Raw genomic sequence first — 19,073 nt, 5'->3', positions numbered from 1 at the left:
CAGGTGAGCACACAGAAACATACAGTACACATTTATACATTCATTTAGTCATTTAGCAGACGCTCTTATCCAGAGCGACTTACAGTAAGTACAGGGACATTCCCCCGAGGCAAGTAGGGCTGCAAGTAGGGCTTGCCCAAGGACACAACGTCAGTTGGCATGACCGGGAATCGAACTGGCAACCTTCGGATTACTAGCCCGATTCCCTCACCGCTCAGCCAACTGACATTCATACACAAATACACATACTGTAAATATACATACATACACACACGCACACAGAGTCCTAAAGTCTGAGACCACATTGAACATATAATGGGGAAGACCAGGCCAAGCATGGAAACAGGAAGCAATCTCCAGGAGGAAAGTGTCTCTTCACAGAGAGCGCCCTCTAGTGGTGAATATGGAACACGACACATCTTTGATCTGGCCTGGTCAAGTACAAGGTCAGATCTGAAACAGTACAGTATTATTTTAGTATGGTAATGCATTGTTTTATAATAGCTAAACAGTGTAAGTTATTTTATATATTTTGCATAAGTAGGCTACAGTAGATCTATGTTGATGTACAAATTACACAGTAAAAATGTTACAACAAAACTTTATTGTTTGGCACTTTGTTTTTGTTGTTGTTTTAGAAGCAATGTCATACGGGTTTCACAGAAGCCCACAGATAAGGACAAAGGCCTCATGAATGACTAAACCACAGTGATTTCACTTATGCACAGTAGTTTCTAGCATTCGCTTTACGCTATCTGGGTTGTTGGTCTGACTGGTTGAGCATGCCCTTCACTGGTCTGACTGGTTGCCAGCTGGGTGACTGGGAGGACAGGCAGCCAGATCATTTACATCTAGTCATTTAGCAGATGCTCTTATCCAGAGCGACTTACAGTAAGTACAGGGACATTCCCCCGAGGCAAGTAGGGTGAAGTGTCTTGCCCAAGGACACAACGTCTGTTGGCATGACCGGGAATCGAACTGGCAACCTTCGGATTACTAGGCCGACTCCCTCACCGCTCAGCCACCTGACTCCCTATCAGGTGAGTAATGGAACACAAAATAAACATTTGTGTTATGTTTAGGTGCAATTATTTTCTTTTTCTTTTTTATTATTCTATGGACACAGCAAAGTGATGCTACAATCAGGAGGTAATAACAATTAAAAAACATTTAAGTATACATTAAACACAACCAAGTGGGATCCTGTAACAAAACTACTTAAAACAGTTGTCTTTGGAAAAGAGTTGTATAATTTCAGGTTTAAGACTTGTTTTAATACAAGTTTGAACGTGGAGGCCACCAGGAAATCCACTTGCTAGCTAGCTAGCACCATTGAGGTAGCGTTACTGTAGGGGTTACTATAGGTCACAGTATCGATGTATACAGTTATGGTCGTCATACTAGCTACTTACGCCCCTCTTTCGGTTTAGCTAGTTTAGCTACATGCCTTTCTTCTCTCTCTCTCTCTCTCTCTCTCTCTCTCTCTCTCTCTCTCTCTCTCTCTCTCTCTCTCTCTCTCTCTCTCTCTCTCTCTCTCTCTCTCTATTTCAAACACACTCCAAGCTCGTTCTCGGGCGGAACCGGTTCACACACATTTAGACAGAGAGAGAGTGTGTGTGGATCGACAGCTGATGAAATGCTCGGAGTACCTCCCCCATCAGGATAAAATCAATTATGAATTCGTTGCCTTAGCAAGGCTGAGGAGACCATTTCCAGGAAACAGAAGGCAACCTCTGCATCCGCCTCTCTTTCATTTTTCGAAAATAAATCTTTTTTTTTTTTTGTAGCAAATATGGACCTGACTTCGTAAGGTTTAAAGTTCGATGAGAATGGTCGCCTCCTGGGGTCTGTGAAAAACAAGGTAAGATGACATTAGCGTCATCGCCGTCTCGTTTGGAAACGCGGTGTTATTTTCAGATGTCTATATTTAGACAGAGATTGTAGCGAGCTTTCAGAGTAGATGGGGTAGAGGACGTTAGCTAGCTAGCCTCCATTCTTTGCTACCGTAACAACACGACCGTAACATCGCGGTAACTAACGAACGGAAGACTTTATGCAATACGAACGGTGTCAGTTGGTAGCCATTGCATATGTGTGCGGCCGTTCCTCTGTAAATCACAGCCAGCCAAATGTTTCGAAACGGCTGGTGTATATTTATCCCATGCTGCCGTTGCCGACTTGCCTTGAAACGTTGTTGTCACATTAGTCCCGCTTCCGTAATAACCGGGGATGTCTGCAAGGTTAACCGGGCCGCGGGCTGGGTACTGATTGCGCGTTGGTTGTGAGTCCTCGTTAGAGACTGCCAGTTGCCACTAAATCGCAATATGAGAGTTGGTTTTGCATAAGCATTGAAGGGATAGCAAATTTGAATGTAAGTACCCGCTTCTTTGAATTTGATACAGTTCGTCTGCATTGTGAAGTTGTGTTGCTCAGAATGGTCGACATGTTGATACCAGCCTTAGATTTTTTATGTGTTTGTGTTTGTGTGTGTGTGTGTGTGTGAGAGAGAGAGTGTGTGAGAGAGAGAGAGAGAGAGAGAGAGAGTGTGACTTGGGTTGTAACAGGTTAACAGAGGCAGGGGTGTTCGCTCTCTACAAATGTCACTGGGGGTCCACATGCACACACACACACACACACACACACACACACACACACACACACACAGCCTACTGCACAGCTCTGAGAGTTATATTCTTAGCACGATAGACTCATACTTTATTTCTTGGAGGCAAAATGAAATGTCCAATGAAAGAAACACACACACTGACATACACACACACCTGCTCACAGTATGGAGGGAAAGTGTGTTTGCTTAGCAGTGAAGGAGCCCTGAGTCACTTTTACAGAACCATCAGATATGACTTATTATGCAAATACTTCATCATGTTGCAAAAGGTAGGAACATTTTTTTCTCTCTTACATTTAGTCATTTATCAGACGCTCTTATCCAGAGCGACTTACAGTAAGTACAGGGACATTCCCCCCGAGGCAAGTAGGGTGAAATTCCTTGCCCAAGGACACAACATCATTTGGCACAGCCGGGAATCGAACCGGTAATCTTCAGATTACGAGTCCGACTACCTAACCGCTCAGCCACCTGACTCCCTCTCTTGTGTATGTCCTCATTTTCTCTTTCTGTGTTTCTTTCTTGCACTTTATCTACTTCCCTCTCTTTCTTTCTGTCTCTGTCTCTCCCCTCACCCTCCCGCCTCCCACTGCCTCTCTCCTCACAGTGATTGGCCATGGAGCCCTTCAGTCTGCAGGTGCTGGCCATCTCATTGGTCAGTTTGCTGTGTTTCCAATGGCTGTTCCACAGCGCCAGCCCGTGGTTGTCAGCCAGACTGTGCCCTCGCTATGTCAGTCTCAGGTCCACTAACTCAGTGGAGTGGAACTCCAGGTAACACACACACACACCTCTCCTCAACCCTCCTACCTAGACTCACCTTTTCTCACCCCACCTCTCGTAATTTTCCTCCACACCTGTTAGACCAGGAAGTACTGCTTTAGATCAGACCTGAAATTATACCCACTGACTCAAATGACTCTTTGCTGTCATGTCGTCTGAAAGCCTACTTCACAGTGTGTGTGTGTCTCCTGCAGGACGGTGTCCACGCTTCATGCTCTGATAGTGGGCCTCTTCTGCCTCTACATCCTGCAGTTTGATGACGCTGTCAACGCAGACCCAGTCTGGTGAGGCCCCAGACCTGGACACTACGACCTGTTATAACATCTGTTTACACTACGACCTGTTATACACTACGACCTGTTATGCACTAACTCTACTGATGTGCAAACAAGGTTTATTCCAATACACATCTATACCACGTGTTGTAGCACTCTTACGAAGTTGGTCTACTGTGCTTATTTCAACTTATATGTACATCGGTTGACTTAAGGTCTGGTGGTCATTTGTATTTCCATGTTCTTAGAGGCAACACCCGCCACATAGAACATAGTGTTTTTGTTTTGAAGGTGGTGTTGTTAGGAATGTGTTACTATAACAGCATGTTACTATAGCAACCAGCTGTTTGTTGTGACCTGTCTCACAGGGGAGACCCAACGCTGGTCAGGATCAACGTCGCCATAACAACAGGCTACCTGGCATCAGGTGTGTGTGTGTGTGTGCCTCAGTCTGTCTGTCTGACTGTCTGTATGTCTGTCTATCTGTCAGACTTCCTGCCTGCCAGTTCGGTGTGTGTGTGTGTGTAGTCAGCCTTGCTGAGTGTGTATTCTGTGTCCATCTAGTCATTTACATTTAGCAGATGCTTTTATCCAGTGTCCACCACTGTGTGTGTGTTTGTGTGTGTAGTCAGCCTTGCTGAGTGTGTGTTCTGTGTTACAGATATGCTGCTGCTCTGTTTCTATTGGAGGGCCATAGGAGACGCCTATTTCATAGTTCACCACTTGGCGGCGCTGTTTGCTTGCTACTATGTACTGGTGAGTTCCCTACTGTGGAGCGGTGGGACCTGCAGACCTGGAGGAGGGAGACCTAGGCCTTGTCCCGTTCCAACACCTGGGACCTGCACCCTAGATCCTTCACTATAGGCCTTGTCCCGTTCCAACACCTGGGACCTACACCCTAGAACCTTCACTATAGGCCTTGTCCCGTTCCAACACCTGGGACCTACACCCTAGATCCTTCACTATAGGCCTTGTCCCATTCCCACCCATAGATCCTATATCCTTGGCCTTGTCCCATTCCTACCTTAATCTGCAGTGAGCTACAAAATTAGCACTTACTAACTAAACAGGTGGGTTTCCTGACAAGCAAACAACATATTTAGTGTAAATAGCTTGAACTGTGAACTAGAAAGGCTAAATGGAAGTGAGAACAGAGCAGCGTTCTGTACAGGTGATCGTCCTAGCTGGTCCTCCTAGCTGGGCTCCACACCTCCACCTGTGGACGATGAAGGCTGAACAAGGGGATAGAATGTTCTGGAACATGCTGCTCTGGGTACTAATACGTACACAGTCCACCCAGTGTTTTCATTGGCCGAGCTCTCCAGCTCTCCTCCAATCAGGTCTGCCGATTCTTCTGCGTAACATAAAGCACATCCTGTATGTTGCCTAGTTACAGTATGGACTTACCAGTATCTAGAGGAACCAGTGTTCTGTCTCCTGGACATAGTCCTGTAGCGACACACACATCCTACACACGTGTATGTGACCTCCACGCACACACACACACGTTCTAACATAAACCTGCAGTCACTCACATGCACATTCTAGAACGTATCACCTCACATGACTGCTCGCACATTCTAGAATTTTCAAGTGCATTGGAACACATTCTACAATATTAGCATGCACCAACACACATCCTTTCACCTTCTGTGCTCGATGAACCCCACCCCGTCCGTGAGATCACAGCCTCTAGTTTGTCCCTCTGAATGTTAAACCAAGTTTCACATGGAAAAACTGGTACCGCTAAACCCTAATGAAGTGTAATAACAGTTCGTACACTGTTGTTATCGCAGGTGTTGTCATCACAGGTGTTGTTACCGCAGGTGTTGTCATCACAGGTGTTGTTATCACAGGTGTTTGTAAAGCGTTGTCCTCAGGTCTACCAACAGACAGTGAAACAGCGCAAATTCTACTTCCTGTTCTGGTGGAGTGACTTCCTGTGTGGTGCTGTGTTTGTCCACTAGGGGGAGGGCATGCTGCCGTACTTTGCTAACTTCCGCCTGCTGGCTGAGTTCTCCACACCGTGCGTCAACCAGCGGTAGGTGGTCACTGGGACACAGGCACACACACAATCACGCATACAACGCCCCCCTGTGTGAACAGCCCCCACCCCCCTCTCTCTCTGCCCTCAGCTGGTTCTTTGAGGTGCTGGGCTACGCCAAGTCCTCCACACCCAACATGATCAATGGCCTGGCTATGACCCTAACCTTCTTCCTGGTCCGCGTGGCTGTCATGCCCTTCTACTACAGCCGCATGTGGGCTGTGATTGGCTCAGAGGCCTACTACCGTGTGACCCCGGGGGGGCGGGCCGCCTGGATAGGCCCCTCCCTCTGCCTGGACGTCATGAACCTGCTGTGGATGCACAAGATGGCACGCGGGTGCCTCAGGGTCCTAAAGTCCATCAGTAAACAGTCGCCGGAGAAACTGCCGAAAGGAAGGGTGGCGGTGAGGGAGGGGAGGAGCGACTAAGCCTAGGGAGGAGAGGAGGAGGGACGGAGGGATGAACAGACAACAGAAGAGTGAGGAGAGCTCGGCTCCTTGCTCATTTGGACCTTCTGCTGGACTCCTTGTCGTCTGTGTGTGTTCGTTCACTTGTGTGTTCGTGGATGTGTGTGTGTGTATGCGGATAGGTGTGTGTGTGCGAGAGTGTGTGTGTGTGTGTGTATATATATATATGTGTATAGGTATGTGTTGCTCAAGTCTGTATTCCCTGAAGTGACCTTCTGTAGCACATACATCATGGACTGATGTAGTTTTCCCTGCGACAATGGAAGTGCTCTTAACACAACCAGCCACCCACCTCAACGCTTAGTAACGCACCACTCTTCACCACACCCAGGCCCCGACCCCCACCCTCCCACCTCACCACTCCTCACCACACCCAGGCCCCGACCCCCACCCTCCCACCTCACCACTCCTCACCACACCCAGGCCCTGACCCTAACCCTCCCACCTCACCACTCCTCACCACACCCAGGCCCTGACCCTAACCCTCCAACCTCACCAGACCCAGGCCCCGACCCCCACACTCCCACCTCACCACTCCTCACCACACCCAGGCCCTGACCCTAACCCTCCAACCTCACCACACCCAGGCCCCGACCCCCACCCTCCCACCTCACCACTCTTCACCACACCCAGGCCCCGACCCCCACCCTCCCACCTCACCACTCCTCACCACACCCAGGCCCTGACCCTAACCCTCCCACCTCACCACTCCTCATCACACCCAGGCCCTGACCCCCACCCTCCCACCTCACCACTCCTCACCAGGCCCTGACCCTAACCCTCTCACCACTCCTCACCAGGCCCTGACCCTAACCCTCTCACCACTCCTCACCAGACAGACACCTCATCCTGATTGTAACTCAGCTTTCCACACCAGAACCCCCCCCCCCCCCCCCCCCACATACACACACCTCAATATATACACACACCTTAACACACATAATAATTCACGTAGTGACTTTGAGGTGATTCTGCTTGACTTTTACTGCAGCATCTACAGGGATACCACCCCATCATGACCCCCCCCCCACACACACACACCTCAATACACACACACACATCACACACACCTCAACACATAATAACTCACAGCCACAGTGATTCTGATGCTGCTTGACTACAGCAGCATCTACAGGGAAATAAGGAAGTGCAGCGAGGAACCTCTGTGAAAATCCGGCTTTAATGAAAGAAATTACTGTTTTTGTTAAATATGTTTTTAGAAATTATGCTGTCTATAAATAAAGTGATGCTTTAATGTTTATTAAAGCAGAGCCGTTTTAAATAAACATGTGGCTATTTATTTGTCTGTGTTTACATGTGTTTTGTTTGAAAGAAATATCAGCGGCTGTCTCAGCGACAGTGTACCATTGCTATTACACTATAACTGGGGATTAATATATTGTATTTTTTGTAGTCTTTAGTGAAGATATATAGCAATCAAATTCACAATAAAAAAAACATATACAAGAGGGGGAAGAATTCATAATTTTTAGCTTCCGTATTTAAAAAATTAAAACTGCCATATTGGACAGTGTTTTGGTCTCGTGTGAAATGGTGGGGATGTCGTCAGAGGAGCACTTCGACGTTACTAGACGCGTTTCCGCAAAGCACTGTGGGTAGCGTGTTTCCTAACTTCCAAGACGTTAGTCCTTCTGGGAGCGCATAGAGAGGTGAGTGGTTTTTATATAGAGCTTGCCCTTCGCTGTAAACATATTCTTATGAAGCTTTCAACCTTAACGGACAGTTGACGAGTGGACGTGTATTGCATATCTAGAGAGCATTATACAATTGCTTTTTAGCTAGCCTGCTCGCTAGCTCTGTATTGCCCTTGGTCTGTACTCCGAGACCGGTTGAGGAAAGTTAACATCATAATCCTGACTTCATTGGATGCTTATCATTATTTCAACCAAGATACATTAAATGTCCAATTTTTACAAGCATCGAATGAATCCGTACTTGTGTATCGTTTGATTTGAGTTAGGTGTGGATCGTAGTTAGGGCGGCGTTATGGCTACATTGTCCGGTCCCACGGTGAAGGCGGAGGATGTCGCGATGTCTCCACCCGGAGCAGCACCGCCGCAAGGATGCCCCATGCACCAGAATCCCAAACCCAGTAAGACTGCTTCCTCGCCTTCTCCTCCTCCGCTCCCCCTCCTCCTTACCTCTCGTCTTTTTCTTACCTTTAAACCTATCGCTCTCCTTTCCTCCTCCCAGCTCTGATTCATAGAAACCTTCGGATAAACCGGAATCATAGCTCTGTGTGAGACCAGTGACCTGAGAAATCAACTGACTACTAGAACATTTCTGTTGTTCCAGAACCTTACTGTTGTTCAAGAGAACACTACTGTTGGCATGTATTGTCTTCTAGAACATAAGCTGTTGTTCTCAATAGAACCCTGCCGTTCTAGAACTTGACTAATGTTCTAGAACCCCAGCTGTTGTTCTAGATTCTATTCCAGCGTTGACATGTTGACTTCCATCCTCCTCCTGTCCCAGGTGCCCCTCCATCAGGGTGTCCCATGCACCAACCCTCTGTGCCGGCCGAGACCCCCGCCGCCCCCTTGGCCCCTGCCCCCCCCTCGGCCCCCCCAGCCCACCAGGAGAGGGCGTATGAGTTTGTGGAGTGCCCCATGAAGGCAGCCAACAGAGACAAGTTTAAAGTGTCGGACATTGATCCTTCCAACATGGTAAACCAATCACCTTACAGGACACTAGTTATACCGCCAATCACCTCACAGGACACTATTTATACCACCAATCACCTCACAGGACATTAGTCACACCAAATGCGCAGAGTTAGATCCCAAGATGTCATCTGTGATCATTAAAAACATTGATATTATCAGGTTTATACCTTTCCTGTACGTCACTTTGGATAAAAGTGTCACTCAACAATGCTAACATAGTAATTTTCGCATGACTAAATGAGCAATATAATATTGACCAGCATCTCCTGCTTCCCCAGATGCCTCCACCCAATCAGCAGCCTGCTCCTGGCCAGCCCTTCTCCCTGTCAGTGAATAGGGAGGAGTCTCAGATTCCGAGGGCGGGGTCAGAGCAGAACTGGGTCTACCCCTCCGAGCAGATGTTCTGGAACGCCATGCTCCGAAAGGGGTACGTCAGCCAATCACTTGCCAGGAATGGAAAGAAGGGTTTGGGGTTGACCAATCCCAAACCAGATACAGGATACACATCATTATAAAGAACCTGTGGAACATTATTATAATGTACAGTTTCCCCCCGATCCACCAGGTGGCGCTGGAAAGAGGATGACCTGGGGCAGAAAGACATGTCCAACATCATCAAGATCCACAACAGGAACAACGAACAGGCCTGGCAGGAGATCCTCAAATGGGAGGCCCTCCACAAGAGGTCAGTACCCCTGACCCCCGACCTTCAACGTGTCCTACCTCAGTCCCCTGCCTAGGCCTCTGCATCATGAGTGTCTTGTCCAGCCCAGTGTAAGCTGGTGTGGAAGTTTGAAGGGAGCGCTCGTACTAGTGAGTGTTCCGATGGAGTGTTCCAATGGAGTGTTCCGTCTGTGAGTTCCGACTGAGGGTTCCACGTGTTCTGATCCACCGTTCTGTTGTTGCCTCTTCCAGAGACTGTCCCTGCGGCCCCACCCTGATCCGCTTTGGGGGTAAAGCAAAGGAGTTCACCCCCAGAGCTATCTTCCGGAGTTGGATAGGGTAAGTGGGGGAGGGAGAGGATGTAGCTAATATCCTGCCTATGGAAGTGATGGTTTAGGTTTTGGTGGTCATTTGAAAAATCCTTTCTTTTGAAGCTTTTCACAAACCACAACTCACTTCATAAAAAGTATTGAAAAGTACTTTTGTAAAGTTTGTTTCTTGCCGACTCACTTGCCTCTGTCCCCCAGGTACGGTCTTCCGTTTGACCGGCACGACTGGATCGTAGACCGCTGCGGTCATGAGGTCCGCTACGTCATCGACTACTACGACGGTACGGAGGTGAACCGTCAGAACGACACGGTCCTGGACGTCCGACCCGCCTTCGACTCGCTTGGTGCCGTCTGGGACCGCATGAGGGTTGCGTGGTGGAGGTGGACACACTGAGACCACAACCTGGGCACCCATTCATCGCATACTTCTGCTGAGCTACTGCTAGTTCATCCAGATATTAAACGGCACTGTGTGCTGTTGGCTTGTAAAATAAGTGTCTTGATTGTATTTGGTGTTATGTTTGGTCGTGTTGTGTTAAGGTTGAATGCTACGGTCGCCTCAACAGAACTTTTTGCTCTGTGCTGAGAAGGGTATCCGGCAGTTTGATTGTCATCCACATTTACGGTTATTGTGCTCTTAGAATGCAGGTTATAGTTTATCATTCCCAAGTTCTGTGTGTGTTTGTGTGTGTGTGTGTGAACTGATATTTCTTATGCCAATACAATATTTATTTACTTGGTTGAGTCCGTTTTCTATGACTGTGAAGAAACAATATTTCCAATTGTTATACTGCACAAAACGTAGTAGCCTAGGCCGAGAAAACGAAGTAACCGGCAACCGCACTACATTTATAAGTGGTCTGCAAACTGTGCACGTAGCGGAACTAAGGTCCTTTGCACAGAGCACCACGGCCATGTAAACACTGCGCACCTAAACAGGGAAAAAGTTCCAGTGAGAAGATGACAGGCATTGGGAGTCTTGGACATCCATTAGGTTACCCGGCTGGTTGTCGGATGTCTGCAGTTAGCGATGTCTGAAGCGGTTCTGGATGAAATAGCTGCGCTGTCCGCAATATACTGCGACAAGGACGAGTTCGAGGTGCTGGAAGATTCAGGTAGCGTAAAGGTTCTGTTGAGTTTTTACCCAAACTAACGTTGGGTAGCCACACATTTCTACCGGTGTAAATATAAAGTGTTAAAAAAAGGCCTCAAGACAGATTCCCTATTACGAAATCTGGCTAGCGGCCCTTTTCCCATATCAAATTAAAAAAGGAAGAGGCGCTAATGTTTATTGTGTGACCACGTCCAAACACCGTTCTATACTGTATTCATTTAAGCTTTAGGGGGGGACAAACGTTCTGCTCTCAATGTAATCACAACGGTGAAAAATGTTGAACATTTCCTAAAGTTTAGGATGGAAATGTTCAACATTTGACCCTCATATCTAATATCAAAGCTGTAGTGTAATTTTCATCCTCAACGCTTCTTGACTTTACAGACGAAAAGGGAACGGTCTTCCGTATCCAGTTCTCGGCTGTTAAATCTACCGGGGAGAGTGTTTACCTGCGCCTACTGTTCCACCTCCCGCCTGGGTACCCCGCGCGCCTTCCAGAGGTATCGGTGTCGTCAGAGCAGCTGACCCGGAAGCAATGCCGGCTGCTGGGAGAGCGGGCGTTGCAACGCGCTGGGGTTTTGGCGCCAGAACCCATGGTGCTCGAGCTGGTGCGGTGGGTGCAGGACACTCTGTCAGAGCTGAGTCTGGACCCAGGCTGGTCTGGGGAACAGCAGGTGGGAGAGGTGGACACACACACACACACTGTCTGTCATACACACACACTCTCCCTGCCTCTCTTTCACATACACACACACGCACACACACACACTATCTGTGTAGGAGAGAGAGGAAGGAGGAAGAGAGGAGAGACGGAGAGGGGGAGGGTATCTAAACAACCTTGCTACATCAACCACATGATGCTAAATTATAACATAATGTCACTATTATAAGGAGGAGATGAAGACGAGAGAGGAGGAGGAGAGGAGGAGAGAGGAGTGTGCTGGCTGGACAGCCCTGCTCCTGGTGGACCACATGAGGAGCAGGGTGAGGTACGTGAAGATGATCCGGAGGTGGAGCTCTGAGCTGCAGCTGGTTGGAAGGCTCTTCCTGGGGCCCCTCATCCTGGTGCTGCTGCAGGGGCCACACGCCAACATCAAGGTGAGGTGTGTGCTCATGTGAGTGTGTGTTCACGTGAGTGTGTCTGTGTGTACACAAGAGTGTGTATGGTTAAGGCACGAGTGTGTGTGTGGGTAGTGCTAATGGTTGTCTGCTTCTTACCCCTTTCTGAAACGTGTGTGTGTGTGTGTGTGTAGGAGTACATCCATCTCCAGAGGACTGTGAAGGTGGATGTGGACTCTTCTGGGAAGAGGTGTAAAGAGAAGATGATGAAGATCCTCTATGAACAACCTTCCTCCTCCTCTAAACAACCCAAACAGTTAAGAACTACACTACTCTGTTCTAATACATAACAGGTTTAAACACGATGTTTAGGAAGCATAGGCAGATTATTAATCTATCTCCCTCCCTTCCTCCCTCTCTCTCTCTCTCTCTCTCTCTCTCTCTCTCTCTCTCTCTCTCTCTCTCTCTCTCCTTCCTCTCTTTCTCCCTCTCTCTCCCTTCCTCTCTATGTCTCTCCCTCCCTCTTCCTCTCTCTATCCCTCCCTCTCCCTTCCTCTCTCTCCCTCCCTTCCTCTCTCTCTCCCTCCCTCTCTCTCCCTTCCTCTCTCTCTCCCTCCCTCTCCCTTCCTTCCTCTCTCTCTCCCTTCCCCTCTCTCTCTCTCTCTCTCTCTCCCTACCTCTCTCCCTCTGTCTCTCTCCCTCTTCCTCTCTCTCTCTTCCTCCCTCTCTCTCTCCCTACCTCTCTCTCCCTCCCTCCACACAAACATCTCTCGGATGCTCCATCTCACTCCTTTGAGAGGCATGGTTGGTTAGACTTGCTGATCAGTGGTCCTCTGTGAAGCCCTCTATGACACTGCTTGTAAAAGGGTCTTAACAGATAGTTGATTTGATTGGATTTCATCCCTCCATCTTTTTCTAACAGGATGTCGTCTTTTGAAGTCGTAGAGTTTTCATCCCTGGATCAGATGAGGCGTGCGTTTGAGGATGTTGGACAACTGGAACTGTTCCAGGAGTTTGTTCCAACCTTGTAGAAGCCATCCCATCATTTCCTGTCATGGAAAGAAGCTGTCCACTTCCTGTGTGAGAACACAGGAACAGTGGATGGAGTAGATGTAAGGAAGTAGGACTGATCAGTGGACACTGGCTTAGACGTGCCGAATCAGCAACTTTTTTTGCGTCACTTTGGATAAAAATGTTTATGTAAATCTTACATTTTATATTTCATCTCTTCATTGTCCACTAGATGGCACTGAGCCAACACGGTCTCACAGCCTCCATCTTGGTTATCAGGGACGAGGAACAGAGAATAGGTGTTGACACGTTTGTTTAGTCCTCCATGACCTGCCGTTCATAAGAGCGGGTTCAGTGGTCTGCTCCTCTGCTGAACTGGACCTGTGTACACCGGGGACACGCTGGAGTTCAAATCAAACACACTCCACCTCTGTACTGCGGTCAGATTGTTTGACGAAGCAGGTATAATGAAACCATGGCAACACCTTTACCATCTCCTGTCCTGGACATAAATACACCTGGCCTTTCCCCCAGGGCACACACACACACCACACCACACACACACCACACGCATGCACACACACATTCTCTTAATTACACTGCGGAAATGGCAGTCATTCACCTCACCCTTTCTCTCTGGGACCCAGACAACAGACCGGGAGGTGTGTCTGGGTGGGTGTGTGTGTCTGGGTGTGTGTCTGGGTGTGTGTGTCTGGGTGGGTGTGTGTGACTGGGTGGGTGTTTGTGTGTGTCTGGGTGTGTGTGTGTGTCTGAGTGGGTGTGTGTGACTGGGTGGGTGTGTGTGTCTGGGTGTGTGTCTGAGTGGGTGTGTGTGTCTGGGTGGGTGTGTGTGACTGGGTGGGTGTGTGTGTCTGGGTGTGTGTGTGTGTGTCTGAGTGGGTGTGTGTGACTGGGTGGGTCGGTGTCTGGATGGGTGTGTGTGTGTGTGTCCAGAGGGATAAGAGTAAATAATGTTACAACCAGTCAGAGCTGCAGGTCTGGAAGAAGTGAGTGTGTGTGCGTACGTACGTGGGTGTCTCAGAGTTTCCTGATGGCGTGTGTCACTATTCTAAAGCTTTTTCCTCCATGAGGCTCCTGTGAGGAAAGTTCAGTTCTGGTGCCAACACACCGTGAGCTCCTCAAGATATCACTAGAGCTAAACCCACTCCTCCTCCTCCCTCCTCTTCATCCTCCTTCTCCTCCTTCTTCATCCTCCCCCCCTCCTCCTCCTTCTCCCACCTCCCTCCTGTCTGATGTGACTTAAGGACAGATCTCTCCATGAACGATCGATGAAGGGATTGAGAAAACAAATGCCAGCGGTTCAAGCCCCTCGTTCTACTTCAGACACAGCTGCTGTTTGGGATATTTGCTCCTGAGATCAAGCCTGTTGGTGCACAACCTCAGCAAGAGGACCCTCCTGGAGCAGCTGGAGGAGTGTGTGTGTGTGTCTTAGGGTCACCAGACCAGGCAGAGCCTGGAGATGTTTGATCAGAACCGAGAGCTTCTGAAGCTGGCAGCTAAACATCGTTACTTCTGATTCAAACTGGCAGCTTAATGAAGCTGTCTTACCTCCAGCAGGCACGCCCCCTCTTCACACACACACTCACATGTATACGTGTGTGTGTGTGAATATGGTGCAGGTGTAGTACGGTGTGTGTCTACAGTCGTGTTGAGGAGATAGTACCCTCCAGGTTTCCAAGGCCAGGGTCAGCCTGTCGCTCCGAGAGGGGATCGATCGAGGGGGAGAGGGGGGGGGGGGGGGGGGGTAGATGGCAGGATAAGACTAACACCAAGAGACTGCATTGATTTGATCCCTGTCTGCTCTCTCCATCCCTCTCCTCATCTCTCTTCCCTCTCTATTCAGACACCACCCTACTTTCTCTGTCCCTCTCGGTTTTTCTTCCTGTCATCTCTCTTTGTTCTTCCTCCATGTCTATCTTTCTGTATTTCTTCTCATCCTTCGGTCCATGTCTTTGTCGTCGTCCCTCTCTTTCTCCACCTCACCTCCTCTCTTTCTCCACCTCATCTCCTCTCTTTTTCCACCTCACCTCCTCTCTTTCTCCACCTCATCTCCTCTCTTTCTCTACCTCACCTCCTCTCTTTCTCCACCTCACCTCCTCTCTTTCTCCACCTCATCTCCTCTCTTTCTCCACCTCATCTCCTCTCTTTCTCCACCTCACCTCCTCTCTTTCTCCACCTCATCTCCTCTCTTTCTCCACCTCACCTCCTCTCTTTCTCCACCTCATCTCCTCTCTTTCTCCACCTCACCTCCTCTCTTTCTCCACCTCACCTCCTCTCTTTCTCCACCTCATCTCCTCTCTTTCTCCACTTCACCTCCTCTCTTTCTCCACCTCACCTCCTCTCTTTCTCCACCTCATCTCTCTCTCCTCTCTTTCCCTCACCTTTATATACAGTAATTCCCCCTCACCTCTCCTTCCCCCCTCCCCCCCACCCCTCCTCTTCCTCCCCTCCTCATCCTCCACTCCCCCTACTTTGACCCTCCCACCCCACCTCCTCTTTCCCCTCTCCTCCACCTGCTTCTCTCTTTAATCCAGTTAATCTGTCTGCTGGTGGCTAATCCCTTAATTGCAGAGGCTGGTGTAAAGGTCAGCCTGGTTGGTAGGATCAGGCTGTGTTACGTCTATCTGTGTCCCCCCTGCCCACTCCCCAGGTGGAACCAATCCTTCCATCCTCTGTGGCCGGGGTTAAGTGGGTCTCTCCCTCTCTGGGAGTATTTTCAATGCATCCTATTGGACAGCTCTAGCAGGAAGTCATACTTAATTGTTTACCAACACGATCCTTCATAGAAGCCCCAACAAAGATACAGGATTCGAATCACAGCGCTTTTGACTGGGGACACTTGTGTGTTTGAGAAGTTGTGTGTAATTTATGTGCACATGTGTGTGTTGATTTCACTCTCTATCCCTGGATTAATTCCCTCATCACTGTGACCTTTTACATTCACTGGAAGTGATTGCTTCCTCTAGATTGACTCGGAGGCACTGTGTGTGTGTGTGTGTGTGTATCAGATGGGCCTACCGCTTACAGTAACTACAGCTTCCACGTGTGCAGGTCAGGCAGCCCTCAATCTGAGTTCATACCGTGTGCAGGAGCTATCCAGGCGCGTGGACCTGAAATGAAGGAAAGGGTTTTTTTCCCCCCAAAGTTAACCGTCCAACTCAACTTCCGGCGATAGTCAGTCAGAACGTTCTAATTACAATCTTATAGGCTATAGAATATAAAATGACGTAGGCTACAATAAGCTCCATGGATCATTGTTTAATAACCAGTTACGTTCAACAGTAGGCCTACGTAATATTAGAGTAACCTATTGACACTTCCATCGTAAAGTTTCCACAAACTTATCTAAGGGAATCACCAGCACTTCTCATCTCTCTTATCTATGGATCTGTCTGCCAACCGTTTGCTGAACCGGACCGCAGGCTCGAGGCAATAACCCGGAGCTCCGGAGCCTCCAGTCAATCATGCTGTCAATCACACCGCCGCCGCAGTCACATGCGGCCCCCGTCAACCGAGTTGCCTTTAGCCGTCCTGAAGAGTCCGGTGAATAGATAAGCGCAGCGCAGACTCATCGTCGCCCAATTAACGGTTACAACAGCCTCTGTTCCCTTTCTTTTTGTAGCTGTCACCGATAGCCGCGGGCAGGCACGACCAATGCTGCTCCTGCGGGTCGGGATAGGCTACAGACAAATGGTTCCCAGACTAGCTTTACGAAGCCAGTACGGCCAGGCAGGAAATTAAAGGAGAGATGTTTGCCTATTTACCGTTGTCCGCTGTCAAGTTGATTTACCGTTGGTGACGAGGAGGAGGGGGTGCTATTCATTAGCTATAGGCTAGGCCTAATAAATGACAGAAAAAAGTAATTCCAGTTTTCTGTCCGTGACCGTAACATCAAGACATAAAAAAAACCCGGTTTCAACACAGTATCATACACAGCTGAAATTCAGCTTTGTTGAGATGTGGGTGATTGGCGTGGAGTTAACTGTGAATTTGTCTGACGAGGACAAGGAGAGGAAAGTCTTCTTCAGCTTCTCCAAACAAAAAAACACGTGGGCTCTCCTCCTCGAGCCCGTAGCCTACGATTAAACAAGAACAGGTGCGCAAGCATTAGCCTATTATAAAAAAGATGTGTAGCCTGTGTTGGAATCAGAATCAGAATGGGATTTATTCGCCATGAAAGTTTGCACAGACAAGGAATTTGCTTTGGCAGGAAGGTGCATACAATAAACATATACCTAAAATTTAAATATGTGGACTAACTATACTAAGGGTACATAAACTAGCAGTACTAAGTGGGATTAGAATAGAATTAAATATACAATAAAATATAAGTTGCCGTAAATTACAATATAAAAATACAAATATTACAAAAAATACAAATGTACAAGATACCATGTTGTGGTGCAGTGCAAAAGCAGAGTGTTTTAAGCAATAAGTCATTTGAGTCAGTGTGGTCCCTTGGCCTTGTTGAAGAGGCCAACAGCGGAAGGGAAGAAACTGTTTTTGTGGCGTGAGGTATTGGTCCTGATAGACCGCAGCCTTCTGCCGGAGGGGAGTGACTGAAACAGGGAGTGTCCAGGGTGGGAGGAGTCGGCCACAATCTTCCTCGCTCGCCTCAGGGTCCTCGAGGTGTGCAGGTCCTCGAGGGTAGGCAGATTGCAGCCAATCACCTTCTCAGCAGTACGGATGATACGCTGCAGTCTGCTCTTGTCCTTGGCAGTGGCAGCAGCGTACCAGACGGTGATGGAGGAGGTGAGGATGGACTCAATGATGGCTGAGTAGAAGTGCACCATCATTGTCTTTGGCAGGTTGAACTTCTTCAGCTGCTGAAGGAAGTACATCCTCTGTTGTGCTTTCTTGATGAGGGAGCTGATGTTCAGTTCCCACTTGAGGTCCTGGGAGAGGATAGTGCCCAGGAAGCGGAAGGACTCCACAGTGTTGACTGGGGAGTCACACAGGGTGATGGGGGTGAGTGGGGCTGTGTTCCTCCTGAAGTCCACAACCATCTCCACTGTCTTAAGAGCATTGAGCTCTAAGTTGTTCTGGCTGCACCAGGTCACCAGGTTGGCCGCTTCCCACCTATAATCAAACTCGTCTCCACCAGAGATGAGCCCAATAAGGGTGGTGTCGTCCGCAAACTTCAGGAGTTTGACGGACGGATGACTGGAGGTGCAACTAGAGAACTATAAATGTTTTAGCACATCTCGTGCACACACATTCCTCGCTGCTCCGAGTAGCCTTTCCTCCCGACCCCGTCGCGTCGCTGAACTACTCACTCTAGCCTGGCCTGCTTCCTGGGTACGGAGGGTAGCCCACTCTCCCGTGCTCGTTAACTTCTCCGCCACGGCGCTCCGCGAGGTCAGAGGTTAACGAGTGATGTGTTTCATCTCTGGATTCTCACCGAGCGTTTCCATGGAAACTGCCAGTCTCGCGCCCCTTAGTGCAAATCAACTTGTTTACATGTGGTCACCCACGACTCAGGCTTGTAGGCCTGCTGTGAGAGCGTGGCAATAAACTATAAAAAAAGAAAGAAATATTCTCTCCCACTCTCTTTCCCTTTTAGTTTTCTCTCTTAATGAGATATGCCCACCTAACCTCTTCAGTAGTTAGTCAACTGTCAACTTATTTAATTTACAACTCGAAACCTTGCTAGATAGGTAACATGAGATAAATGTGCTGTAGCTACATTTTCACACGTAGCCTACGCCTACCCTCCTTCCATTCCAATAAATTACAAGATTTACCGTGGGAGAGAGAGAGGAGAACTTCTTTGGAAGCACACCACTCGTGAACAGATAAAACGGTGGGCTGAAAAGGTTCAAGTAGCCCTCCAATAAAGAGAGCGTCCTTGGTCTGGCAGTCTGCTAGACTCCGACCGACTTCACTTGTCACAGTTCACGTTCTTCAGCGAGGCAGAGCAGCTCGCACGCTGTCCTCGAGCTATTGATTCGCCTGCGAGACATATCTGATTGCTGCTTCTCTAAAGAGTCACGGTGC

At 48.7% G+C, this 19,073-nt stretch overlaps 3 protein-coding genes across 6 annotated transcripts; all 3 read left to right on the top strand.

Annotated features, from left to right (window-relative positions):
* The first annotated feature begins 1,588 nt into the window (after nt 1–1,588).
* On the top strand, nt 1,589–7,532 carry LOC136959110 (TLC domain-containing protein 4-B-like). 2 transcript variants are annotated; one of them, XM_067253347.1, is made up of 7 exons: nt 1,589–1,861; nt 3,234–3,397; nt 3,601–3,690; nt 4,050–4,108; nt 4,343–4,437; nt 5,649–5,722; nt 5,817–7,532. In XM_067253347.1, exons 2-7 carry the CDS (start codon nt 3,243–3,245, stop codon nt 6,151–6,153), a joined length of 810 nt encoding a protein of 269 aa, XP_067109448.1. In that variant the 5' UTR covers nt 1,589–1,861; nt 3,234–3,242; the 3' UTR covers nt 6,154–7,532. The 2 variants fall into 2 exon arrangements, with proteins under 2 accessions (XP_067109448.1, XP_067109449.1); XM_067253348.1 differs by lacking the exon at nt 1,589–1,861 and adding an exon at nt 1,896–2,371.
* Nucleotides 7,533–7,813: 281 nt separating this feature from the next.
* Nucleotides 7,814–10,581, top strand: LOC136959284 (holocytochrome c-type synthase-like). The gene is made up of 7 exons (XM_067253574.1): nt 7,814–7,862; nt 8,174–8,305; nt 8,689–8,879; nt 9,158–9,306; nt 9,445–9,564; nt 9,795–9,881; nt 10,070–10,581. The coding sequence occupies exons 2-7, from the start codon at nt 8,200–8,202 to the stop codon at nt 10,263–10,265; spliced, it is 849 nt and encodes a 282-aa protein (XP_067109675.1). The 5' UTR covers nt 7,814–7,862; nt 8,174–8,199; the 3' UTR covers nt 10,266–10,581.
* Nucleotides 10,582–10,830: 249 nt separating this feature from the next.
* Nucleotides 10,831–14,397, top strand: rwdd3 (RWD domain containing 3). 3 transcript variants are annotated; one of them, XR_010878721.1, is made up of 7 exons: nt 10,831–10,986; nt 11,370–11,659; nt 11,877–12,083; nt 12,239–12,360; nt 12,967–13,156; nt 13,288–13,517; nt 14,321–14,397. XR_010878721.1 is itself a non-coding variant. In XM_067253346.1 (5 exons), exons 1-5 carry the CDS (start codon nt 10,902–10,904, stop codon nt 13,073–13,075), a joined length of 813 nt encoding a protein of 270 aa, XP_067109447.1. In that variant the 5' UTR covers nt 10,831–10,901; the 3' UTR covers nt 13,076–13,254. The 3 variants fall into 3 exon arrangements, 1 of the variants encoding a protein (XP_067109447.1); XR_010878720.1 differs by lacking the exon at nt 14,321–14,397 and having other exon boundaries at nt 13,288–13,737; XM_067253346.1 differs by lacking the exons at nt 13,288–13,517; nt 14,321–14,397 and having other exon boundaries at nt 12,967–13,254.
* The last annotated feature ends 4,676 nt before the right edge of the window (nt 14,398–19,073 follow it).

Source organism: Osmerus mordax, chromosome 16 (genome assembly GCF_038355195.1).
Source record: "Osmerus mordax isolate fOsmMor3 chromosome 16, fOsmMor3.pri, whole genome shotgun sequence".
Classification (NCBI taxonomy): Eukaryota; Metazoa; Chordata; class Actinopteri; order Osmeriformes; family Osmeridae; genus Osmerus; species Osmerus mordax.
The sequence above is the reverse complement of the archived record's forward strand: the minus strand, read 5'-3'. Positions and strand labels throughout refer to the sequence as shown.